Source organism: Temnothorax americanus, unplaced genomic scaffold, assembly GCF_048541705.1.
Source record: "Temnothorax americanus isolate GAGA-0224 unplaced genomic scaffold, ASM4854170v1 Scaffold1, whole genome shotgun sequence".
In the NCBI taxonomy this organism is placed as follows: domain Eukaryota; kingdom Metazoa; phylum Arthropoda; class Insecta; order Hymenoptera; family Formicidae; genus Temnothorax; species Temnothorax americanus.
Genome location: NW_027509230.1, coordinates 3,563,135 through 3,587,618, shown reverse-complemented (window position 1 = coordinate 3,587,618; position 24,484 = coordinate 3,563,135). Strand labels below are relative to the sequence as shown.

Sequence of the window (24,484 nt, the reverse complement as noted above, 5' to 3'; positions counted from 1 at the left end):
TATCGATAATGTGTTGTAATAACGCGAAACGATATGTATTATTCCTATGAATTAATTACAAAATAACGCAATGTATTTTATATTTGTAGGTATAAGAGTTAATAAACAAAACAATGGCGTACTTTAATCAAAATCACGAGGCATCTAAAGGTGCCGGAGCAAGGCAGATTGGACAACACGAGGTTCCAGGGAAGAATAAGATTGTAACCAAGACTGGCTTAGATATATTATATACGTCTCAAATAGATCACGGTGTGACCGAAGAAGATGCGGAAAGAAAGATATCGTCGCTGAAACATTTACTGGAGAAAGATCCAAGAGCTGCCGACTTGAAGTGGTCCCTTTTCGTGGCGGCGTCCAACACTTACCGTTATGACAGTTGCTTAAGACCGTTTCCACCTATGTACATTAAAAACGAATGCAAGGACATTGAAGCTTTGGTAAATATCTCTGATATTCGATAGAACACTAAGTGTACGAGATATTTATCTTATGTATAATTTTCTCCACAGAGAAGAGCCGTAGAGTCAGTCCCTCCTTTGCCCGTGATGTGCAAAGAGCTTGGTGAGGCTGGTGCCTACGAGAATTACGGCGAAACAATAGAGTTATTGTATTGGGTATTACTACGATTAAGAGATCCGTATATCAAGAGCGTGCCGAAAGAAAGTGTAAGTACGCGTATCACAATTTCCGAGGTTTCAAAAATCGTAAGAACGCGCTACGGCATGGCGCAAAAGATCTTAGATAAGTTTCTACGTTACAGTACAATTCCATACTGAGGAAAGTGCCATTGGCGGTGCCGGTCGCAGCTCCAAATCTTATATTTCAAGTGGCAAGCGCGAAACAATCCGCGGCAGAAGAGAAATGGAAATCAAGCGCTAAAGATCATTCGACGTTTTATGCGTATCATGGCAGCCGTTTGGAAAACTTCCATTCCATCGTGCATTACGGTTTGCAACAAAACATGTGCAAAGTACGGCAAATCGACGTTAAAATAAATTGAAATTATTTCTGTCATCTCTCTCATACTTTTTCTGTGTCGCTAAAGTTACGAAAAATTAGCGCGCATTTTTAAGTAATTTGCTGTTTCAGAGGTCAGAGTTTGGCAAAGGGATATACTTTTCGAGCGAATTAGGAGTGAGCTTACCGTACAGTCCTGTGGGTTACGGTTGGGGCGCTAGTCTTCTTGGAAGCGAGATAAGTTGTATAGCTCTCTGCGAGCTTATTAATCATCCTGACATAAAGAGAGGAGATTCAAGTAAGCGTATACCGTATCTACGCGAGTGACAACAATTTACAGCGTATCAAGGTTTAAAGAGTAAGTTTCTAGAATAGTGTTGTGTTGCAGGAGATAACGCACAAAATACATTGAGTGATTCACTTGGTGGAAGAATACCGGAGAAGTACTTCGTAGTGACAAACAGCGATTTAGTAAGAATACGCTATTTGCTCGTTTATAGTCAAGATCTCCATTCAACTAGGTAAGTTGTGTGTAACGTAATGTCAACTGAGCTTTATCGCGCAATTATTGCTATAAACATCTTACGTCTTCAGTACTACCGATAATACGGGATTACTGGCGTGGTTCAAGCAACACAAATTACTGACGTTCGTGCTCGGCTACGTCGTACTGTTAGCCTCGGTCGGACTAACGCAGAACAAACAAGTAGAAAAATATTATAGACTATTTATACAGAAAGCAGGATTTGAATAGGAGAAGAGTAAGAATGAAAATTTATGGAAATTTTATATATTTATATAAGTTGAAATCTTTTGACGTAAAAAGAAGAAGGTTGCCCCAAATGCCACATTTTCATAAAAAATAGGCTCCGTGTGCCAACATAAATAGCGTAAAAAAACTACAAGTGCTTTAAAAAATGTATACAAGAAAAAAAATTGGTTTAAACAGCTTTTCTGTGATTTGTATTTTTGGCATTTACAGCCTTTTTATGTCAAGCCTTCGGTTATAACGAACTCGTCCACTGGTGCGTATGTGTAAAAAACATCTTTTATATACACACACATTTTTGAAATACATTAAATATATATTTTATATGGCAAATGGACATACTATTTTACAAAATATTTTTATTTCTACAACTTTCAATATCGCGATAATATGATAGGAAAGTTCTCGGTGACTAAATAATCGTCTTCAAACACAACGATAAGGTTTACCTCGAATTCTAGAAAAAAAAAACAAAACGGAATTACATTGTAACCGTAATTCGCATTTTTGTTTTAATGCAATAACGTAATAGTGTTCTTACCAACTTTGAAGTTGCTCGTGCTCAACGTAGGACACGTAAATAATCTCGGAAATATCATATAAATTGGAATAGCGAGATTTGTGCAAGCATTACCTTCCCCGATTTGTATATTTTGTATCTCCGTCGCTGTAAAATTACATCTTTGTCAATTTTCATCTCTCTCGTTACCGCAATGCATCCATTTTTACATGAACCTGGCCGCGTAATGACATTCTTACCGTCTCTAGAATATCCCTCCGCACATCCGCAAGTTTCTACTCTCACCAATTGTAACTCTATAGACTTTATAATGGCGTCGCACTGTTCGATCACTACCTACGCATAATAGATAGAGGAAAGCGTTATCCCGTATCGTTATACCGATAAGTGAAGAAAAAGAAGCCACGTACTTCTCCCGTCAGAGGTTCGGAGAGTTTGCAGTATAAGGAATCTAATCTTCCCGAGATGCAAAACCTCGGTACGTTGGATCGGTCCCGAGTATTTTGCAGAGACTCCGGCATTATTTTGAAGAACACGATCTTACTATGATCCTTCTCCACCTTGGCGCTTGCCCTGTCCTCGACTATAAACTCCAACGATTTGCTCACATCCTTAGCGAGGAAGCTCCTTTTTACGTCACAGCGTATCAGGTACTGTATATTCACAAAGACGCCGTGATACGTTTCGTAAAGGGATTTGTTTCCCCTTGGCTTTAATGGCAATTCAAATGGTATTTCCGTCTTGCCACTTGGAATCTTTCCCGATGGAGCAACATCCAGGGTATATTGTACTAACTGTATTGGCTGAAAACGATTACAATTTACGTAATAAAAAGTGTCTGCTGTATTCGTATTAACAAAACAAAAAACGTAAAAATTAAACTGATGGGGAAAAAAAACAAGTAATTCAACGATCTCCTCGCATCAATATGCACACGACAAAATGCCTACCTTAACGGAGTTATAAAACGCCTCGAAGATACCGACATTCTTGGAGCTAAGCTGCAAATTCACCGAGCCTTCCATGGTGAGAAATATGCCATCGTGCTTCACGTCCGAGTTGGTTTTCAACAATATCAGACCGGCAACCACCTCCTGCGACATAACCTCAATTTTAATCCCGAGCATCCACAATTAACGCGATAACGCAATAGACCGGAATAAAACTGACCCCTTCGTGATATATCTTGCTTGCACGTTTCAATTTTATGTCTATATTGATAGACATTTTGCGGGTGGTCCTCAACTTTCTCTTTGACGTTTGTCAAAGGAGCGTATCTGAAAACGTCATCGGCTCGGCTGTCGAGAGAAGTCAAATAGTCACTAATGCGCTCGATATTCTTCAGTTAATTCCATAGATTTATTCCAAATATTCAGTACAACTTGGCAAAAGATAGGTGATAAGACTTGATAAGCGATCCACCTGCTGAAGGCAAAGTTTAAAAGTTTCGCGAGTAGACAGCTGTCATCTCGAATCGTGATTTACGATCAGCTGTTCGCCGCCGACGGTCAGCCCTGTCAGCGGACGCTCGGACTGTCATTGGGGGCATGTGTTATAGGAATTTTCGGAAGGTCCACTTACAAATGTTTCCAAATGCTCCCTTTCTCCTATTAGTAAAGAAAGAAGTAAAAGAAGAGAACGCTTCAAAGCGTCTTATTTATTTCCGAAATTTCTGTCGTGAGAAGAAGAGAACGCTTCAAACCGCTCTTGTTTAGTTATATTTCCCAAATTTCTATTGTGTTGTCTAGGGGAAATGGAGTAAGTAATTCTGCGATAATCCATTCCGAACAGACGTAACACGTGCCAATTTGCGATTGGGGACAAGTCGTTAATATATCACAATTAAAACAAAAAGCACGAAAATGATAATTTTATTTACGTATAAATAAAATTACACTAACGGCAAGCTTTTTTTCAGCGTCTACGTGGTATTCTCGCAGGAGTTAATTTCCAAAACAATCATATCAATTGCGAATTAGCAAACGTGACGGTTGGTCCTATCAGTTAGCGACAGAATTTTGGCACGAGAACAGAATTTGGAAATATTTAGAAACATTTGGAGATATCTGAAGATATATGGCATCGATGCGAGAAACAAGGATAAAAGCGAGGTAAGATCACAAAAATCACGTTTCCCTTCGCTACTTTTTCGCGCGTTTAATCCATTGGCAGAGCGGCCAGCTCGAGTGCGCACCGCGCGCCCTTCCTCGTTTGTCTCTCTGGACCTTTTGGTCGTTTTTGTTTCAAAAAACGTCCCTTTTTCTTCCTCAAATCGTAGCCCCGAGGGTTCCGAGGCGTGTCTCCCGATCTCGAACGGAACGAAAGTTCGCTGCCAGGCCACTGCCAGCCACTGCCAGGCGCGCCGTCCTCGGCCAATGGAGGCGGCGCCGTCTGGTCTGACAACCAATCTGCGGCCGCGCACGCGCAGGCGCGGGCCGGCGATCCGTCAGGAGGAGTCAAACAAATTCAAATCGACGAGACGAGAGAAGTCGTTACGAGTGTTGAACCCGGGGCTCGATCCAAGCGGCTCACTTCTCGAGGGAAGAGACGAAGATTCGTGCCTGCAACGGAAACAAGGGGCCCCTCTGCGCGATTGCGACTGACAATGGCGACGAGAAATCGGAACGCGGTCACGGTGAGCACGACAACTCGATTCCGCGAGCGGTAAATCCGCGGTAAATTGGCGGTGGGTCGGCCAACGGCCCAGCAGTGGTCCCGATGCCTGACATCTTTAAATGCCTCTGTGCTTAAAGGCGCTTAAATGCCTTTCCGGCCACGTTTTCGCAATATAGCGTCTGTCTATCCGCGTTTATCCGGTCACCCTTTCGAGCCTCGTGGAGCGCGACAATCTTCGCGAGCGATTCATTTTTATGGGAATGAATCTGGAGGGATGATTCGTAGGAGGTTTTCTCCCTCGTCGAGAGCGATATTTATGCGACGTCGACGAGAACGAGGAACGTTATGTTTAAACACCGAGAGCGTCGTATCATTAGTATCTTCAGTTTATTTATAATAAACATTATATAAACGGAAAGAGTTAAAAGTAGCCTGAGTTTGTGCCACATTCTTCTGTAACGATGACTTCCTCCGTACGTATCGACACACATACATGCTGCTCCATTTTTATTGATATTTTGTCCGTTTGTCGAACAAAAATATTTTAACGCTAGAAAAGTATATATCTTTTTTCTACATTACGAGAACGTCGAATATCATATTTCTTTTTTAATTTTATCTTCAAAATTTCTTTCATACGTGCATATGTGTGTTTCAGGTGAACCATGCAAATGCAAAGGAGAATATTAGAAATACGAAGCCGTCGATGGTTGTCGTGCCATCGAAAGGGAAAAGGGCGGTGCTATGTGAAATAAGTAACAGAGTTAACACGTTGAGGGGCGTTGAGCCCATCGATAGGATTAGTCTATTGCAAAAGAAGAAAGTGGTGGTAGGACCGAAGCAACAAGCGGCAAAGCCAGTAGCAAATGTACCCGAGAAGCCGCTAGTGCAAATTGTAAAACCGGTTGTGAAAACGTCATCTACCAGTGTAAATAATGCGCCCAACGCGGTCGATGTACACCCTACGTCTGCCGCTGTTAGTCAGAAGAGAGAGGAGAGAGACTCATTTTCAACGGATCTTCTAAAGTTTGAAGACATTGACGAACAGGACGAGAATAATCCCATTCTAGTTTCTCTCTACACCAACGACATACATGACTATTTAAGGACGTTAGAGAAGAAGTTTCCCATTAAGAAGGGATTTCTAGCGGGCCAGGAAGTCACCTCTAAAATGAGATGTGTGCTGGTAGATTGGTTGGTAGAGGTACATCAACAGTTTCGCTTGATGCAAGAGACGTTGTACCTTACCATCGCAGTTATCGATCGCTTCTTACAAGTAAGACGCAATTGATGTAACGTGCCGCGTCGGAGGCGAACGTCTTTTAATTTTTACGCTATAAATGATTTGCATATATTTTTGTTTATATGCGTATATATTTTGTTGTTGCAGCTCTACCGAAGCATAGATAGGAAGAAATTGCAGCTGGTAGGTGTAACAGCTATGTTTATCGCTAGCAAATATGAAGAAATGTATTCGCCGGATATAAGTGATTTTGTATATATCACGGACAAGGCGTACTCAAAGGCAGATATATTGAACATGGAAATGCTCATCGTGAAAATCTTGGACTATTCGTTCGGGCGACCGTTACCGCTGCATTTTCTTCGAAGATACAGCAAAGCTGGAAAAGTGCGTATTCGTAACGCTCGGAATTTCAATTTTTATTTTGTCGCTTTATTTACGTTATTTATAACTGGCGCTGTAACTTGTCAAGTAATGTCGAAATAATTTATTTCAAGGCGCTCCCTATACATCACACGATGGCCAAGTATTTCCTCGAGCAAAGCTTGGTTCACTATGAAATGTGTCATTATCCACCTAGTCTTATCGCTGCAGCAGCAATATATCTAGCATTTTTGTAAGTTATTGAGAATCACCTTACGTTATACCTTCCTTCCGTAATATTTTCGATTAATGGATAAATGATTGCAGAGTTATCGGTAACGATGAAGAAGACGAAGGCAAGGTTATCTGGACAGATACTTTAACACACTACAGCACTTACTCCAAGGACGATGTATTACCTGCAGTACAAGATATAGCTGCCATAATAGTTAACGCAGAGGACAGTAAATATCAAGCTGTGAGAAAGAAGTACGTCCATGTGAAACACATGAAAATTAGTATTCGACCAGAGCTTAAATCGCCAATTATGCTTTCCATTGCAGCAAGAAGCAATGAGTCTTAAATTTGTAATGGAACAGAATAGAATTTATTTTTGAACTCCTCACAATTTGGAGATATTTTCAATAAGGTGTTTGTCTGATTGTATTAAATGTCACATCGATGAATATGATCGTGAACATTATGATTCGTGACACATTGCGTCTTACAAGAAATAAAGATAAACGAAGGATAAAGTAAAGCTTTATCGCAAACTAATTAATGTTGTGCGCGCTAGACATTTAATGCACAAATTTCTTATTGAAAAGTCTATTCTCATTTAGTCACGTAAAAAAAAAAAACAAAAAAAAACAAAGGACATATATTTAGAGCTTTATATACAAAACGTTTGTTATTGTAAGGATGAAAATTTAGTCGGGTAATACTGATGGACTTTATTTTGGACTGCCGTAGTGAGGTATATAGCTGAAAACGTAAACTGCATCTTTTATAATGAAATATTAAATAAAGCTTTTAGTTTTTATTCCTAGTTGATTATAATAATATTTTAATTTTGATATAAGTCCTACACAAATACTTTTGATGCCACCATATGAAAATATGTGAGTATTCGAATACATATTTCATTTTTTTTCTTATGCTTTTATATATCTTATATTTTCTCAGATGTAGTCTATCTTAATTAGTATGGAAGTCTATCGTTAAGTCTTTTGATCGCTATTTTGAAATATAAATTGGATAAAAGTTGTGTGTATAAAAGTGAGAAGTAATAATTTTTGGAAATATCATATATCGCTTAGGAAATTTTTATCAATATGGTGATAAAGAAATGTTCTTTGATTTTACATTTTATATTACTATATCCTATAATATGTATATAAGATAATTAGTATATAAGTATTTGCGCATGCCTGAAACAAAATAAAATTTTATATTGTTAAGCGATCCAAATTCTAACATTTCCAAATTTAGATGTTAATATATGTATGACTCTATTGTAAGATCAAATACAAGTGGCTATTATATTTAGGCCTAATTAGTTGCAAATTTAATTATAATATCACAATGATATAGATTAAATTACTAACTCTATATATACACATATATCTTTGTAAATAAATAACTAAATTACTATAACTTATCTTTATTGCTGTAATTTTTACATCAATATCTTACGGCTTGTTCTTTTTAGATGAACTTTTTGTACAGTTTACCTTCTGTTTTTCTCCCCAATATGGAAAAAAAAACGAAAAAAAAAAACAGGAAAGCTAAATTGTGTAAGAAGTTGAGCTAAAAAGAAGCCTTTATATTTAATTATTTTTACATTAATATCTTATATTCATTATGTAACAAAACTTCCTTATATTCATGACTGATATTTTAAAAATATGCAATGTTTAAAAAAATCGATTTTTCACTTATTTTTCAAATACTTAATTCACATGTAAAAAAAAGTTAAAAAATACTCAGCACGCGTGATGTTGCATCAACCTCAGGTGGATACATTATGTAGCGTTCTGAAAAATTAAAAAGCAAAAAATAATTAAAAGCCGATAAATGAAAAAATATCACTCTACCGCATTTGGTGAGCACTTACCTATTAATTTAATAGGAGCTATCATTTCTTGAAATTGTGCTTGTGTATAATTTTCACTTTTTTCCTGTAAATAAATTAAGAAATGTAAAGCGCAATTCAGAAATTGCTGAAATATTGTTGATACTGATTACTTACTATGTCAGCTGAACTTGTAGGAGCTGATCTGTCCCAAATTTCAGATTTACTACTTTCCACCAATTGAAAGAACTCCCTTGTTTCAACTATGATCTTTTCTGCGCTTTCATCAAATTCGAATCGTATTAGTACCTGTACCAGCTGATACCAATCGTCTGTAAGTAAAAATTATTTTTTATATTACCTTTAAAATATATATTAATTAATAAAATATTTAATATATATTATAATGAAAAAGTTATAGCATATATTCCATGACGTCTTCGAGATAATGTTATACATGTTATACATCTGTTGTGAATTTATATTGCTTCTATGGACCAACCTCTATCCTTGTACGCGTTGCTAACAATTTGGTAAAGGGCATGTATTAAGCTTAAATCTTCAAATCGGCTGCCTTCCTTTAAACTGAAAAGTTTTCTCTCTTGTTTTCTACGGTTCTTACTTGACCGATAGCTCTTGCTAAAAAGACATTTTCATATTTTTACTTTATATATAGATATAAGATTATACATGAATATATACAAAGTGTACAATTTATAGGCCTGTTCTTTATCGCTGCATTAGATTGCACTAATACTTTCTTTCTCACTTTCGCCAAACTTCAAACATATATCTATTCCATTTTCAGTACAAGTATACGTAAGTACAGCCATAAACAACAAACCTTATATATAATGCTATCGGACAAATTTTAAAAATATATATGTAAGCACCTCGAAGACGCAGACATTCGCGATATTCGACTTGAAACAGATTCCGCGATACTGATTGTGTCACTAATGCAATCTGGAATTTCTTTATTAGATTCCGGTTCATCGCCATAGGTTTTTTCATGGGACAATTGTATTTGTGTTTGTTTTGCTTTAATTTCTGTTCTCACTATAGCAAGACGCGACTTGTACTTAAGAAAATCTTCCTTCATTTTACTCAATTGTGAAATTACATGTTCTGCGTGTTCCTTCACTCCAGGTTTAATATGTGTTTCTATAAAAATATAACAGAAAATTTGATATATTATATATAAATTCTATATACGTATAAAATACATATACTATAATAATTATACTAGATATTGATTCACTTGATTATTAACCATTTTCTAACCATTCAGATCTAAACGTCGAACATCAGATATTATTCGTATTGCATATTTCCAAGATCTTCCCTCACATAATAGCGCAACTGCTTCTTCAGCATCATTTAGATATTCTTTCAATATTATAGCTGCATGTTTATATTTCCGTTCTGCTTTCAAACGTTCAACCAGTGCGTTATAAAGTTTGTGTGAATTTGCTGGGCTGAAAAAATCAATTCTTATGTGTATAGAACAGCATATGTAATTAATTCTAATGATGATACGATAATATTTTTTCGTGCATGTACGAAAAAAAATTGTATATCTTTACCTTAGCTTCATCTCTCTTGATATTGCGATTACATCCTCCCAATTATCGCTTGACATATTAAATGTTTCTACAGCTTTGTCAAGATCGCCACTTCTATAAAACATCATACCAGCTTCCACATATTTACCTTCACTTGACAAAAATTCTCCATAAACTTCAGCCACCTTTTTATACTCTGTAGTATTCTTCTCAAACAATTTTATTGCCGCCTTGTATAATTTATGATTACGTATCAAATTTAAGCATTCCTCAAACTTGGTTGGATCTTTAGACAAATTCTCTAACGCTAATTCGTAACGTTTAAGATGCACATTAATAGAATACTTCATGTAATTTGGGTCTAATTTTTTCAAATTGTTCAAGAATGGAATATATTCTTTGGGATCTTCTTTCGATGATTCAGACGCTATAAACTTTGCGAGTTCTAAATCATACATGCCTAATGCAACATCATATAACGTATCGATAGTGACGAAATGAAGTAAACACTTTAATGCTCCATGAGCGGACACAGTAGAATCACGTAACTCTGATCTCTGTGAATCCTCCAACATTTTCACTTGCTTTATTTTACTAAGTGCATTTTCCAATCCTTGTCTTTGTTGATTTTTCACCAAGCTTATCAATATCGGTTGTATTAAATTATCCGCATCTCGATGTTTCTCCATGGCATCTCTTAATAATTTACAGATCTCGTCTACCTTATTAATTGTAGTTTCGTTACTTCTAGCGTCAGATTTGACAGGGCGATCCGCATAACAAAACGTGTACATCGTATGGGTGACATCGACGTTTTGTAATTCTGACAAAAACAGATTCAACCAATTTAACTTCTTATGCTGTACAAGATCTTCTACGAACTTTTTCACGTTATCCATAAATAATTGTGGATCGTGGTCGTATAATAAATTCAAGTTTATACGTTGTTTAGTCATTATGGCAAGTGCCGTCAAATAATCACAGTTATTCAGATAACATTTTAGTATATGCACCGATAATGCCCTTGGCTGTATACATTCTAAATTTCCTCTAGGCAGCTGTAAAATTACTTTCGAGTCGTACGGTATCGCCGTTATTATACGAGAACCTTTTTCGAGTCGTCTGACGTAGATACCTGTAACGATATATTTAAAGTCAAAAAAATATCCTATATGCAAAATAAAAGAGATTATAAAAAGTATGTATTTACCAGCAAATAAAATCTCGTTCATATTTAAATCCCAGGGCTGGATAGTTAAATCACGTTCACTTAGCTGCCTTATATTAACTTCGTTCAACAAGACACAAATCAATGTGCATTGCAGTGTCGTAAGAAGCAAAAAATCAGAATGTATGTAAAAACTTGTAATATTCTTAGCAATTTCTTTTCCGTCGACCAAGAAACTATTTTCCATAGACAGAGCAAGTATAATATCTTTCGAATCAATTTGTATAACTTCTATTTGCTCGCACTGTTCGCTTAACGTTATATCTGTCTGTTCAAGTTTTCCGTTTCTTGTGTATTTAAATATTCGATCTCTTACTTTTATGTAAGCCGTATTTGCATCGGGAGAAGAAACTATATGTTCTATTGGATAATCCATAACATGAATTTCCCTGTAAAAAAATTCAAATTTAGATAGATATTATTTTACACATCTAATGATTCTGGGATACCACATACCGTATTTTCAGACAATCATTAGAATGCATGCCATTTAGAGATAAAACACACAAGAGATTGTGGTTTTTCGTAACTATAGAGAACAACGTGATGTCCTCTGTAAACCATAAGAAATGTTGCATAAAGCAATCGCGGTCATCAATTTTTAATGCTTTATCTTCGATAACGTATAGTACGTCACAAGAAATACTACATACGTTTGCAGTTACATACGTCAGCGTGGAAGCGTTCTACAATATTAAATTACATAAAGCAACAAGAAATAGATTATGTATCATCATATCATATTTCTGCATCATTATTTTGTTAAGATAAATTACCTTTTTCTGCTTAAAAACCGTCAATTTATTATTGCACGAAATAGTAAAGAAGTTGTTGCTGTTTATCAAGGCTGACTTATTAATATTTGGACCAAAAATAATTGCATTTTGTGACTCATGAGTTTCTAAAGATTGATGCGCCATTGGCGGTGGGACAACTCCATCTTTGAAAGCAGTGACTAATATTTTACTTCCATCAATAACACCAGATACAGCTATATCATCCACTGTTTTGCCTCTGCTGTGATCCAGGCACCAATTAAACGAGCAGAAAGTAATTTCTTTTTTGGTTAGATAAATCAATTCCTTTTTATTAGTTACATTACTCCACGTTACATATAGCAACGGATTCGCTTCATTAAAGACAAGAGTTTGTTTAAGATACCAATGACAATTATTTTCAGTCCACAGTTGTATCAGCTTAGTGTTTGTTTTTGACTCGTGACAAACAACAGCCAAAATATCTGGTGACCAAAGCAGATCTTTTACCTGTAAGACATCTATTTAATAAAATCTGTAATTTTACAAGGCAATCTTCAAAGATCATCCATTTCAATATTTAACATACCTTTACTTCTCCAAATTTAAAAGGCAGCAAAAATTCCGAGTACTTAAGGCCGTTTTTCTCAAAAAATGCAATAACATATTTATCGTATGCCGTCTGAGTTACGGCAAGCAGATTTCCCAATGGACTCCAAGCTAGACATTCCTCCAATCCGTTGACCGGTTCATTGGTATAGCATAAAATACCCTCTCTGTTGAATACTTTAAATCCTCGAATTTTCGTTTTCTTATGCAGAAAACTAACGGTGAAAAACGCGCCGTCTTCGCGCCAACAAATTCGAGTACCACCATCATCGTGCTCATTCGGGATTAGTTCGAGCGGTTCAGCTCGAGCCGCTGCTTTACCCATTGAACCATGAAACTGAGTTTCTTTTTTGCCCCAACCAACATTAAAAAATTCATACTGCCCAAACTTTTCTGAATATAAATTTACCTGTAAAAAAATATATATCTAGTTTAATATATAAAATAAAATTGCAAATGGCGGCGAATGGACCAGTCTCTCCCTGGAGAGTCTCCAGTCTTGCTTATTAAAAATGCACGACAAGAATAAAATTGAATAATAAAAAAAAATTTTGATTTGAAACCAAATAAGTATTACCTCTGATATTACTTGGAAGTCTAATACCATAGTGATTACATCCCCTTCGCCTGTTACAACAACAACGAGTTCATGATCCGGACTGAATTTCATACGCTGTAGGCCGTTACCAAAAATCCCTACTGTATTCTGATCAATACGAGTTGGATCTTTTATGTCAATTTTAACAACGTCACCAAACTCATAAGCACAGTACAATTCCTGCAGGGTGGTGCAATACTCCATTGAAACAATTTTGAGAGAAGGACCAATATCTAGATCGATAATATCTCCTTCAAATGGTATTACGTAGAGGTGATTGTGCAATAACAGGTACAGATCGTTGTTACTTGAATTGATAGCGCAATGCAAAGATTCTTGAAGATCTTTTACGTCGCTCATAAAATCGATATTTCTACGACATACTTGGTGAACCGTTAGATTTCTCATGATTTTCTTTTTTATCGACTTCAAGTCAACGGGAGGTGAATCGGTTTTATTTCAATCTTTTAATTTTGGGATAGGCAGTCCTATCGCCGTGTCTCCAACTGGGAGCTTCAGTTATTTAACACAAATCTTCTTCTACCTTTTACTTGTTGTTGTTCTTTAGGTCACCTTATTTAATCTTACACACGTTTCTTTTGCTAGATTGCTTCGTTTTGTTTAGGTCGCGTTTAGGAGCAAAGGCACCTTCAATCCTGCCTTTGGGTTATGCAGCGCAGATACTCTAGAACTATATCCGAATCTAAATCCAAATCTTGTATAATTTTGTTGATCCTTTTCACGAAATTAAATATCACTTGAATCTTTCAACCAGTCCTCGCGTTCAATCAAATGCTACACGTGTTACGAAAAAGGTTATGTCGCTGTAAACAGAAAAAATTAGATGATGAAATAAATAAGATAATTTATGTGAGAAAAAATAATGTGATTTTAAAATGTAAAGCGCGTATGATCGAAAGTTGTTATAAGAATATTTACCTCGTTTTTCCCTTTTTTTTTTAAACCACGCGACCAGCGGACGAAATAACCTATGCAATAATGCAATCAACGCACAGCGCACAATAGCGATGCTGCCGGCTGCCGATGGTGAGTATGGTGACGACGCGACAAGTAGCGACAATGTACTATCATTGGTCCTGTTCACCACGTTGCGGCGAGATAACTGATTGGCTGGTTCAGGAAAAAACACCAGGCATCGGGGGCTGTGAGTGGCTGTGGTCAAACGGGACGTTCCGATTGGCATCTGCTTTCCTGCTTTCTGCTATTCTGCCGAGGTGTGAATTTTTCCGAAGAGCGTGGATGAACGCAGCCCTGCTGTGAATGTGAACGCGTCCATTCCATTATTTCTTCTGTGCAGCTTCTGCCGCATGGTCGGTCCCGTCCTCTAACCAGTCTAGCCTCTCTCGTGACTTCACGACTTCGTGGTTCGGTCGTTCGGTGACGCTCTCCGAGACAACGGACAACGGACGAATAAAGGGTACGGGCGAGCGGGGTGTTATCGCGTGTCGAACGAACGGGTTGAACTCGCGCGCGCGCGCGCGCGCGAGAGAGAGAGAGAGTGAACAGAGGTATACCCGCGAGTGAGAGATACGGATTACGGACAGACCGGAGAAACGCGGACGAACCGAGAGAACCGGAGGAACGGAAGAGAGTGGAGACTGGAGACTGGAGAGCGAGCAGCGCCATCAAGCAGCGTGATAAAATGAATCGCAAGAGGCGGCTGTGAAGGGGACCATTGACTGAACCGAACCAACGAGGACCAGCCGCGACCAACCGTCGACCGTGTGCGGTACAACCGTCCACGGCACGAGTGGAAATTGAATTAACGGGCCGCGATCGAGTAGCCCCCGTGGACCCGTGGATCACCGGCCGGTTGGGTCCCACTCTCCTCCCCCTCTTCCCCGGACAGTCGGCTGCGGGGCCGACGTGAGGCCGACGGCGGCGGTGGCGGTGGCGACGGCGACGGCGACGACTAGCCAGGAGAACGAGCGCGAGCGAGCGCGTTAACGACGAGGTTTCTGGAGGAACACCGGAGTCGCCGAGAGAGAGAGAGAGAGAGAGAGAGAGAGGTGGTCGCGGGGAGAGAAGAAAAAAAGAGAAATTGCCGGAGGACCGAGGAGGCTCGCGTGAGACGCGACTGCGAGCTTTTCACGTAGGGAATATCGTACGTATCCGCGTGCGGACGGTGCGCGACCGTGTGCCGTGTCGGGGCGCCGATAACGAGCCGAAGCAACCGGATCGTCGCTGCGTCACTCGCACCCTTTGTTTATCATACTCTCCGGGATGCGCACGATCTGTACGCTCTTTCTTTCTTTCTGTCGCCCACAAACTCCGGATTTTGCCCCCTGGATTTATCGCGCGCCCGTTTATCATCCGCGACGTCTCGAGAGGATTCACGCGTTCACGCGGTCACGTCGTCCCCGATACTTGGCAGCGCATATCGTGGACCTCTGCGCGCACGCACACATACACACACACACACATGCACGCGCGCGCACGTAGCGGAGCACGTACGCGCGCGTGGAGGCGAGTGAGTGCGCGCGTACGTGCTCCGCTCGGTGTGGCAAAGCTGTCAACGCTGTCAACTCGTAGCCGATCGTCGTTCGTCCGTTGCCCATTGACGAGTTGGCCGCGAAAGAGATTATCGATCCCCCGCCTCCTCGACACATGCCAGGATATCCGGTTTGTAAATCGCGGTGCGAGATGACCGCTCGGCGGTCAGCATTGTGTTTTGTGTAGAAAGGGTGGGAGAGAGAAGGAAAGAAAGAGAGAGAGAGAGAGTAAAGTACTCCCGTTGGTATGCGAGAGATGCTGGCGAGGTGGCTCGAGATGATTTTCGCGTCATCGCGTCTGTTCTTTGTGATTTAATATGAGAAGATTTTGTAACGAAAGAAAAAATTACGTTTATCGATGACAATTCGTGTACGAACATTTCATTAAGGTTCCCAGCGTGAAACGAAGTTAGAAGTTACAATTCATTGCTACGTTAGTCGTCGGATTTAAATTCGCGTCGCAAATTATCATGTATATGTAAAGGAAAGACAAGTGGAAAAGAAAACACAGGGTAGCTGTTTCATTTCGTTTACGTGAGTTTTGTAAAAAAATATGTACTTAAAAAAATTGTTAAATTGAGGAATCTTGTTGAGTGAAGCTTTGAGAGTGAAAAATGATGATAGAGATCGTCGTTTTGCAGTTAATTTTACATGAACTTTCGGATTTCAATTCGAGACTGTTTTGCCGAAATGGCCAAACGGTTTGGTATATTGTATGCAAGAATAATCCTTAGTAACCTTGCAAATTTCTTTTCCTCGCAGATCTTTGCATAAGCAATGGCGGCGTTACCACGGAGGATTATTAAAGAAACTCAAAGATTAATGCAAGAACCAGTTCCTGGTATCAGCGCCGTGCCAGACGACACAAATGCTAGATATTTTCACGTAATAGTAACGGGACCTGAAGATTCGCCATTCGAAGGTGGATTGTTTAAGCTTGAATTGTTCCTACCGGAAGATTACCCAATGTCCGCACCGAAAGTTAGGTTTATCACAAAAATATATCATCCAAATATAGACAGGTAAAGATGACAACATGTGATATATCTATCTTGATTATCAAAACCGTGCGAGTCTCGTTTTTATCAAGCATTTATTGCGTTTCGTATAAGTCGGGAAAAGAAGTCACGCAAATTATTATTTTGACATAAATTTAACGATAGATTGCAATTAAAGTCGCTCATGTATATCTATGTTTAAAGAAATTGATCAATTTAAATAAAAATGACAAAGACGGGTAATCTACCGTCTCGGTACGCTGTGACGCTTTAACATGATTTATCTCGATTTATCTGTAGATTGGGCAGGATTTGCCTGGATATCCTCAAGGACAAGTGGAGTCCAGCGCTTCAAATCAGAACAGTTCTGCTATCCATACAAGCGCTTCTGAGCGCGCCAAATCCCGACGATCCTTTGGCGAATGATGTAGCTGAACTTTGGAAAGTCAATGAAAGCGAAGCGATACGTAATGCCAAAGAGTGGACTCGAAGATACGCTATGGACAACTGATCTCAGCCTTGTCAGATCGTCCACGACGAAGCAAAGCGACGTTACTCCTACCTTTCCCAGACTTTTGATCACCTTACCCGCACCAACTGCGTATCCGACACCTGTGTCCACAATTTTGCTATAAAAATAATAAAAGTTTTGTAAGAGTAAAACAGAATGGATATTTTCTATATCGTGGGGGAAATGCAAAAGCACTGTTGAATTTATTCAATCGCTCATTGAGAAACTTCGTAAATATCTTCTTCCTACATTAACGTTGCGCAAGAGGAAGCCTCTCTTTGTGAGAAGACGCGGTGAGATATGTTACATAAGTTTGAAATTATATTAAGGAAAAGTACGCGACATACAACTCTTTCAATATATTGCTGCTAGAGCAATTTGCAACTTGTACTTTTCTTTTTCTTCCTAATGTATTATTTAAAGATGAGATTGAGAGATCTACGTTTTGACATGTGACATTCTTTTCTTTGAAACAAATTTATTATGTATGCTAACTGGTTGTCTCTGTCCAATACACCATAGATTTAAGTATCCTTGCATACGTAGACTAGAGAACGATAAGGCCGATCTGTAACAGCTATTATTTATCTCACGTGTCTTATAGATGTTATATTAAAAGAGATACGAAAGCATTTTCAATCTATGTAAACTTAAGCGTCTTTCGACATCTACGATTTATTTCGTTGCGAGGTGTAGATTATCGCGAAAGCTCTTTAATTTTCAATGTATAATAAGGAGAAACGTGTTTGAATACATTTGATTTGTGCTAAGAAAAGTTGAGCTATAAGTGAATAGAAATCTTCCATTATGTTAATAATGATTGCCAATTAATTGCTTATAATGTGTAAATATAAGTAAGGAGAATAGAAACATTTTTTATTGTGTCTCACAATGAACAAATTCTGTTCGTTAAGATACAATAAATTTTAACATAGAGAAAATCGACTCGATTAAAATACATAAAAAGAATATTGTTTTATCATGACTGCTTACTTGAAGGAGACAATGTAAAATACATAGTTACACACATATGCATATATATATATATACATATACATATATGTACATTACGTATATATATATATATATATACGTAAATATTTTCCATTTAATAAGTAAAATTAACGATCGTAACGAGAATTGAACATACGCAAAAAATAGTTAAATTTACATACGTTGCACATTATGTAAGTAAATAAATAAAAAAATAGTAGAAACGATATCTTTGTAACAAAACGGTGGCAAAGGAATATAGTATATATATTGATAGACATATTTAACACGATTATCACACAATGCATTGGCTCAATAAATTAATCTTAATATTGATATAATCGGCTTAATAAAAAAATGTCAATGATTTATACCTAATGTACGTTTTATTGCATCAAATGTGAGAAAAAGTTCAACCAGTTAGTATATAGGTATCCACAAAATGGGGACATTGCATTAATGATTCTTTTTTTTAAATAATTACAACAGAGAGGTTTTGTAATCTAAGGACACGGGAATAGGTTAAAACAATTGTAGATAATCTGCAATAATAAAGAAATTATTATTAAGAGTTTGGGAAATTTAGAATAATTATTCTATTGTATGCATTATCACGTTGTGCCAGTGCGATACGAAAGATTTTCCAAGAGCTACTATGGAATAATTAACGTACATAAATAATTTAGATCCAAAAAGTTAAATGCCGCTATATGTACATTTCATTAAGTATAATCGGTAATGAATCATGTATGAAATATGTTAGTTCCCTCTTTTTTTACGTTCGTTTAATCATTGCTTTACCAAAATGTGTGAAAAACACACATGTTAAAATTTACAAAATAAAATTTTATTTTGAACTTCTATGTTGCTAAATTAGTAATAGAATATGGAAGCTAATAATATAACAATAAAATACTAACGGATGGAGAACGAATAAAAGATTTCTTTTTTATAAGCATATATATATATATATATATATATACACACACACACATATATATATATATATATATATATATATAGGCTTAAATGATATGTCATTTTGTATTTCTGTTATAACAAAGTGTATTAAAATGTCCTTATCAACATTAACTCGGTGCTAAAATGGATGTAAAGAAGCTCGTTAGGACATTTTAGAAAGAAAGAGGAGTGGCTCGTCGGTGCTTCTACTTTCCACGATATTGATAGTTTAGATAATTTTAGCTCGCTTTTATGAACAAGCTTCATAATGTATATACCTCATTGCTTCACATGTCACGTGGAATATTTTGAAGAAATAAAGCCTTTACGAGAGAAAAGAAAAATAAAAGAAAAGCTATATATCGTTTTCATCGTTGCATCATATACCTACCGTGCTTCAAAGTGACAGACATAACTACGTATGAATTTGAATTCAAAATTACATTTTATTGTATGTTAGTATGGACTAGCTTATACCATATACACATTCAATAGCTCACTTATAGTTTATAACTTATTATACACTCACAAACATTGATAAGGACAGTCATGAGATATCTTGTAGCATGACTGGTGAAGCTACAGCGCAAGCTCTATATATATGTGTGTGTGTGTGTAAGATATAATAATTTTTTTTATTTATCATGAATGGCTGGGTTCTTTCTCAATTGCCTCATAACGATTCTGACTGCAATTTTGGAATGTTTTCTACCATTCATACTGACTTTGCACGATCATTCTTCACTTTGTAAGGCTCGATGATGCAAGACATGCATTGTCATCGACGAAATATTCCATAAATCAGACATTACCTGCCAATGTCCTCGTTAAAGAGGACAAGCGTGACACAAAATGTCTTACAGCGCTTGGAAATAATTACACGACGAAACTTTCTCATTTCGACGAACTGTACGCTTATTTAAATTTATAAACGGAACAAGTTTACTAGATCTCCTCCCTTCGCATTCGTTCATATATAATATAATTTACCAACAATCGTAGAAAATCTAGAAAAAAAATGTATAGAAAAAGAATTTAGGTGAAGAATATCAATAGAATATCAACAGATAAAGTCAAATGAGTCTATATATTTACTAATTTACGCTCGTAAATACTTCAAGAGAGAGAAGCCATACTTTAATAACTTATATATATACCTTCCAGTTATTAAGACAAAAGAAGTCGATTGTTTTTTTTTCTCATAAAATTTGAGTCAACGAACGAAGACTGTGTGTAATGACGATTTAATAATATTACATTTCATCTCTAACGAACATACAAGTAATGACCACGCAAGGCCAGATTGACAGTACAAGTTGCAGATGTCATTATTAAAATGTGGCTAGACACATTCAGTCAGGGTGGCTTGCGATGGCTGAGTATTAACTTATTATGTGTATATATATATATATATATACTTTTCTTTATTTTTATTTATATTTATATATTTATCTTATTCTTAGCGTAATGACTAGATAAGTTTCAGCCACCCAATATATAACACATCTTGTTTGATCCCATATATTATATTCATACCGCTTTGTGTTGCTCGTCGAATATATGGTTAAAATTTCTATGCCAAAATCCATTGCTCTAACGTATATAGTCGCGATTTATTCTAGACTCTGATGATTCCGGCAAAAGATAATACTTTCTGCATACTCATTTAGATATCTGCCCGTAATGAATGAAGGTCTCCACAATGATATATCGGTTCCCCATGATATGCAATATCGTAATATGCTTCGCTACACCCTCCTCGATGAAGTAATGGAATTACCATATATTTATACATATATTTCGTGACATTTCTCACGTAACTATCCTCACGAGGCTTTCCGTCCGTATCGATTTGCGGCGTCGTGCACCGCGTCACACTTTCGCTTTTACATCACTAAATATCGTAGACAACAAAAATTTTTTTATTTACATGCCCTTCATCCACGTGCCTCACAGAGAATTGTCCCGTAGGAAATATCGTGTCTATGGCAAATCAGAGAGATCTTTGAAGATATCGGTGTAATCGAAGAATCGACTTACAATTAGATACGGAGAATCCATGTCTGTTATGTCGACAAAGCAAAGAGAGCAAAGCCCAGAACACATGTTCGATCTTCCAAAATTAAATTCTAGTTTATTTGTTACAAAATTAGCATTCCTCGTCACTTTTAAACAGGTTTACGTATGATTGTTTTTACAATATGTATTATGACACTATGTGAACACAAATTTTGTGACTTACAAGGGCTGTTTAAAAAAAAAGAGTTCAAGATCCGAAGAGCATATTCATTAGGCGAAAGATGTTTAATTAACATGCCTCGAAAATCTCGTCTTTTTGTAGATAGAAACAATTCTCAGTTTGTACAATGTCGAGAGCAATCTAATTGCTTCTATCCTCGAAAAGATAATTTTCTTCAAAAGATGTTTATTAGATATCTTTTACACGATATTTAGTTAACGTCCTACTTAATCCTATGAACGCTTGTTCTTTAAATGCCCTGTCTATCTGAATTATGTCAGAAGATAAATACAACGCAAGTTCAGTTTTTTGCAAATTAGGATACATCGTTCCTTAAACGATTCGCACATTCTCAGACAAAATCTGAATAATTCTTTTTTCAGTTCGTCGAAAATTATGCGTATACTCCGCTGTCTCGTCGTTACGCCTACTTAATGTACTTTGGCATTGAAATTTTATCAGACATCAGGAATCTCAAAGTTTGTCATCGCACACTTCTTGATATTTGAAGCAGAATAGCTCGAAGGTGAGAAATTTTCAGCAAAAATAGATAAAACTTAGATTATTATGGCATATAGTATTTATATAGAAGAGGACTTCTTTTGTTTTTCTAGTAATACGACTGTAGAGTTTATGTTTCTCTAGAATGAGTAATTTTTTTATCTTATTAGGTCACACATAGAAGTGAGTCAGTCTGTTATATTTCAGAAGAAACTTTCCATTGACGAAGAGTTACAAGTCGGGAAAAGCTAGATTTTCATTTTGTATGCCTATATGCAGTGAAGCCACATTGAGTCGAATACAATTTACATATTTTACATGTAAGTATTATACATGGTGAGTGAAGACTTACTGCAAGCTGATACGGATAAGGTGCAGTCTATAATTATAAGCCATTTTACGATTAACTACTACGACTATTTTTACGAACTGAACTTTTCCGAACGCGAAAAACGAGTGAATTAAAAGAATCTTTATTCTACAAAATTAGATCGATAGGAATCGAGCGGTAGAAAGATTTCTAAAGCGTACTTCATCAATCTTTCGTGGGAAATCTGCGAAACGAGACGAGATTACTCAAAAATATTATTTTCCAAATTGAAATGCGAGATGCTTCGGAATGGCGGAAAATTTCGAGAGACATGAAGGCTTCTAATCGATAAGTACTTAAAACATTTTCAGCGTAATATACTTTGAACAGCTCTACTACCATGAATTTTAAGTTAAAGATTCAATCAGAGTTAACAATTCGATGAAGATGTTGAATCTCTATTAAAACGAGCGGGGAATTCACGAAATATCAAGAGAGAAAGAGAGAGCTAGAGGACGTAAAGTGTTGAAAAATTTAAAGGCCTCTATTCTAAAGTGCCTAAGTCGAGTACGGTCTTACGTCTATAAAATCTAGACTCTTAAATACACAGCCATTTCTCAACATTTATCAATATGTGATCGAAAAAGCGAGCGCGCGATTAACGTAACATACTGGGAACAAGATGACTTTTGCAAGTTTACAGTTGACTACCATTCGCGAGAAACAAAAAACAAGTCTCTCTCTTACACACAAACACACACACACATACACACACAGGCGTGCATATTTTTCCTAAAAATGTACACTAACTTTAAATATTTTATTAGGAAATTGTGCACTTACGGATATAGCAATATTCGGAGTAAATAAACTTTAAAATTTTTTTATTTACCTATTTTCTCGCGAGTGACAGTCATTTATGAGGCATAATATGAAGGACTTTCAAACGTCGCTCCGAAAAATAATATCGCGCGGTGAACGTTGCGACTTCATCTTTGATACAGGTGAGTATACGACAGAATAGCATTGATAAAGCGATATGTAGGCATACATGATGTTGAATCAACATTTTTGTCCACTGACCATTTCCGTGTATTCAACGAGAGAGATACACAGTTTATTTATCTCTTGCCGGAAGTCAGCTTAACGTATTGCAAAAAACAGATTGATCTACTCTCTTAAAAAAATTCCTCTCATATATATAGAATACGTTACTGTGCTCTTCTATATAATTACTATGGCATTATTTATCACGAGATTTACGCGTCCGAAGTTTACTACGGTAAGATAGTAATTTTAGTACAAATTAATATACTCGGGCATCGCGCCGCAAGTATTCGCCGGCCTTAAGGATAAAAAAGATTAAATAAACACTTTAGCTCTTAAAGTGTCTCCGCGAGAGATAGAGGGAGATCTTTTTTTATAAATATTACTACGTCATTAAACTACGTAATATACAATTCCAGCCCTGCTCCGGCTGTTGGTAAAGAGCTTTGTGCTATTTATAATCATGTGCAACTGCATCACCTATATCATCTTCCTTGGCGCGAATAATGCGATTCTCTGTAACATCCACTTGTTGTGCACTGAAAATCAATATTTGTTTTCCCCCTATCGTTTTGCTAGACTCGTAATAAATCGAACGCCTGAGTAATCGCGGCAATTTCGCCGCAAGTTCTACACCGCTCAGACAATAAATTAAACACCGCAATGCATTTACATAATGCATTGACCGGCATCGAAACAACATCTCGCAAGATTTCAAGGAACATATTTATGTTATAGAGAATCTCATTGATTTAGAACTAGACGAATATCTCTTACAATAATCGATAATCATATAAATTATGCTTGAGTAGATATTTAGTAACGTTTTTGCGACGTACCTATGTAGGTCTCGTTTACTAAGCAGGAGCTGGTGAATGTATCGAATCGTCCCATAAGAATCGAAAACACAAAGCGATTTGCATTGAATAACCTGTACAGTAAAGGTAGCGGATAATATGGTGGTGGATGGTGGATGTATTGTCTGTTCACTACGCATCAGCCAGGCAACTGAACGCTTTTTATATGTACACCGGAGACTCCTGGCCGGTCAACAGCCTAAACATAGACGTGGGCATCGTTTTCATCAAAATCTAGAAAAGAAGAGAATGTTT

General features: G+C 37.1%; 6 protein-coding genes across 30 annotated transcripts in view; 3 read left to right on the top strand and 3 right to left on the bottom strand.

Moving 5' to 3' along the window:
- LOC143894713 (protein mono-ADP-ribosyltransferase PARP16-like) overlaps window positions 1–4,672 on the top strand; it is a 36,850-nt gene extending 32,178 nt beyond the window's left edge. For 4 of the 5 annotated variants that reach the window (XM_077401288.1, XM_077401306.1, XM_077401296.1 and 1 more), the window contains exons 2-7: window positions 90–440; window positions 513–668; window positions 764–973; window positions 1,093–1,258; window positions 1,349–1,481; window positions 1,555–2,066. In XM_077401288.1, coding sequence (XP_077257414.1) covers window positions 114–440; window positions 513–668; window positions 764–973; window positions 1,093–1,258; window positions 1,349–1,481; window positions 1,555–1,714 — 1,152 coding nt within the window. In that variant the 5' untranslated portion in view covers window positions 90–113 and the 3' untranslated portion in view covers window positions 1,715–2,066. Of the gene's footprint in view, window positions 1–89; window positions 441–512; window positions 669–763; window positions 974–1,092; window positions 1,259–1,348; window positions 1,482–1,554; window positions 2,067–4,167; window positions 4,361–4,527 lie in introns of those variants that run through there. The other variant, XR_013256146.1, reaches the window with a different exon arrangement.
- LOC143894939 (vacuolar protein sorting-associated protein 26C) lies at window positions 2,047–3,750 on the bottom strand. 2 transcript variants are annotated; one of them, XR_013256210.1, is made up of 6 exons: window positions 3,420–3,750; window positions 3,200–3,343; window positions 2,660–3,052; window positions 2,489–2,585; window positions 2,271–2,410; window positions 2,047–2,186 (listed from the first exon to the last, which is right to left on the bottom strand). XR_013256210.1 is itself a non-coding variant. In XM_077401635.1 (6 exons), exons 1-6 carry the CDS (start codon window positions 3,474–3,476, stop codon window positions 2,104–2,106), a joined length of 900 nt encoding a protein of 299 aa, XP_077257761.1. In that variant the 5' UTR covers window positions 3,477–3,745; the 3' UTR covers window positions 2,047–2,103. The 2 variants fall into 2 exon arrangements, 1 of the variants encoding a protein (XP_077257761.1); XM_077401635.1 differs by having other exon boundaries at window positions 2,271–2,396; window positions 3,420–3,745.
- A 79-nt stretch (window positions 4,673–4,751) lies between the features above and the next one.
- On the top strand, window positions 4,752–7,345 carry LOC143894554 (G2/mitotic-specific cyclin-B). Of its 3 annotated transcripts, none has more exons than XM_077400939.1 (5): window positions 4,752–4,884; window positions 5,524–6,069; window positions 6,256–6,495; window positions 6,606–6,724; window positions 6,799–7,345. In XM_077400939.1, exons 1-5 carry the CDS (start codon window positions 4,855–4,857, stop codon window positions 7,052–7,054), a joined length of 1,191 nt encoding a protein of 396 aa, XP_077257065.1. In that variant the 5' UTR covers window positions 4,752–4,854; the 3' UTR covers window positions 7,055–7,345. The 3 variants fall into 3 exon arrangements, with proteins under 3 accessions (XP_077257065.1, XP_077257046.1, XP_077257056.1); XM_077400920.1 differs by having other exon boundaries at window positions 5,524–6,141; XM_077400930.1 differs by lacking the exon at window positions 4,752–4,884 and adding an exon at window positions 4,937–5,338 and having other exon boundaries at window positions 5,524–6,141.
- A 773-nt stretch (window positions 7,346–8,118) lies between these two features.
- On the bottom strand, window positions 8,119–14,575 carry Elp1 (elongator complex protein 1). Of its 2 annotated transcripts, XM_077399990.1 has the most exons (13): window positions 14,240–14,441; window positions 13,280–14,124; window positions 12,683–13,111; window positions 12,115–12,603; window positions 11,795–12,024; window positions 11,321–11,727; window positions 10,132–11,245; window positions 9,830–10,023; window positions 9,439–9,709; window positions 9,048–9,184; window positions 8,723–8,877; window positions 8,588–8,651; window positions 8,119–8,507 (listed from the first exon to the last, which is right to left on the bottom strand). In XM_077399990.1, the coding sequence occupies exons 2-13, from the start codon at window positions 13,706–13,708 to the stop codon at window positions 8,446–8,448; spliced, it is 3,981 nt and encodes a 1,326-aa protein (XP_077256116.1). In that variant the 5' UTR covers window positions 13,709–14,124; window positions 14,240–14,441; the 3' UTR covers window positions 8,119–8,445. The 2 variants fall into 2 exon arrangements, with proteins under 2 accessions (XP_077256116.1, XP_077256122.1); XM_077399996.1 differs by lacking the exons at window positions 8,119–8,507; window positions 8,588–8,651; window positions 8,723–8,877; window positions 9,048–9,184 and having other exon boundaries at window positions 9,571–9,709; window positions 9,819–10,023; window positions 14,240–14,575.
- A 30-nt stretch (window positions 14,576–14,605) lies between these two features.
- On the top strand, window positions 14,606–18,886 carry LOC143895168 (ubiquitin-conjugating enzyme E2 N). Of its 4 annotated transcripts, none has more exons than XM_077402127.1 (3): window positions 14,606–14,738; window positions 16,576–16,835; window positions 17,112–18,886. In XM_077402127.1, the coding sequence occupies exons 2-3, from the start codon at window positions 16,591–16,593 to the stop codon at window positions 17,320–17,322; spliced, it is 456 nt and encodes a 151-aa protein (XP_077258253.1). In that variant the 5' UTR covers window positions 14,606–14,738; window positions 16,576–16,590; the 3' UTR covers window positions 17,323–18,886. The 4 variants fall into 4 exon arrangements, with proteins under 4 accessions (XP_077258253.1, XP_077258221.1, XP_077258233.1 ...); XM_077402095.1 differs by lacking the exon at window positions 14,606–14,738 and adding an exon at window positions 14,824–15,425; XM_077402107.1 differs by lacking the exon at window positions 14,606–14,738 and adding an exon at window positions 15,440–15,943.
- Window positions 18,887–19,701: 815 nt separating this feature from the next.
- The window catches only part of LOC143893877 (uncharacterized), a 42,732-nt gene continuing 37,949 nt past the window's right edge, over window positions 19,702–24,484 (bottom strand). For all 14 annotated transcript variants that reach the window (XM_077399790.1, XM_077399807.1, XM_077399784.1 and 11 more), the window contains one exon: window positions 19,702–24,463. In XM_077399790.1, coding sequence (XP_077255916.1) covers window positions 24,392–24,463 — 72 coding nt within the window. In that variant the 3' untranslated portion in view covers window positions 19,702–24,391. The remainder of the gene's footprint in view (window positions 24,464–24,484) is intronic.

Bases quoted from the DNA above. Each gene is read 5' to 3' on its own strand.
- LOC143894939 (XM_077401635.1), bottom strand. From the start codon at position 3,476: ATGTCTATCAATATAGACATAAAATTGAAACGTGCAAGCAAGATATAT. The intron at 3,344-3,419 runs GTCAGTTTTATT...GTTATGTCGCAG, and splicing joins GCAAGATATATCACGAAGGG to GAGGTGGTTGCCGGTCTGAT. The intron at 2,586-2,659 runs GTACGTGGCTTC...TATTATGCGTAG, and splicing joins CCGAACCTCTGACGGGAGAA to GTAGTGATCGAACAGTGCGA.
- LOC143894554 (XM_077400920.1), top strand. From the start codon at position 4,855: ATGGCGACGAGAAATCGGAACGCGGTCACG. The intron at 6,142-6,255 runs GTAAGACGCAAT...TTGTTGTTGCAG, and splicing joins TTATCGATCGCTTCTTACAA to CTCTACCGAAGCATAGATAG. The intron at 6,496-6,605 runs GTGCGTATTCGT...ATTTATTTCAAG, and splicing joins GATACAGCAAAGCTGGAAAA to GCGCTCCCTATACATCACAC.
- Elp1 (XM_077399990.1), bottom strand. From the start codon at position 13,708: ATGAGAAATCTAACGGTTCACCAAGTATGTCGTAGAAATATCGATTTT. The intron at 12,025-12,114 runs GTAATTTATCTT...TTAATATTGTAG, and splicing joins CGGTTTTTAAGCAGAAAAAG to AACGCTTCCACGCTGACGTA. The intron at 8,878-9,047 runs GTTGGTCCATAG...TTTTACTTACAG, and splicing joins CAACGCGTACAAGGATAGAG to ACGATTGGTATCAGCTGGTA.
- LOC143895168 (XM_077402127.1), top strand. From the start codon at position 16,591: ATGGCGGCGTTACCACGGAGGATTATTAAAGAAACTCAAAGATTAATG. The intron at 16,836-17,111 runs GTAAAGATGACA...ATTTATCTGTAG, and splicing joins TATCATCCAAATATAGACAG to ATTGGGCAGGATTTGCCTGG.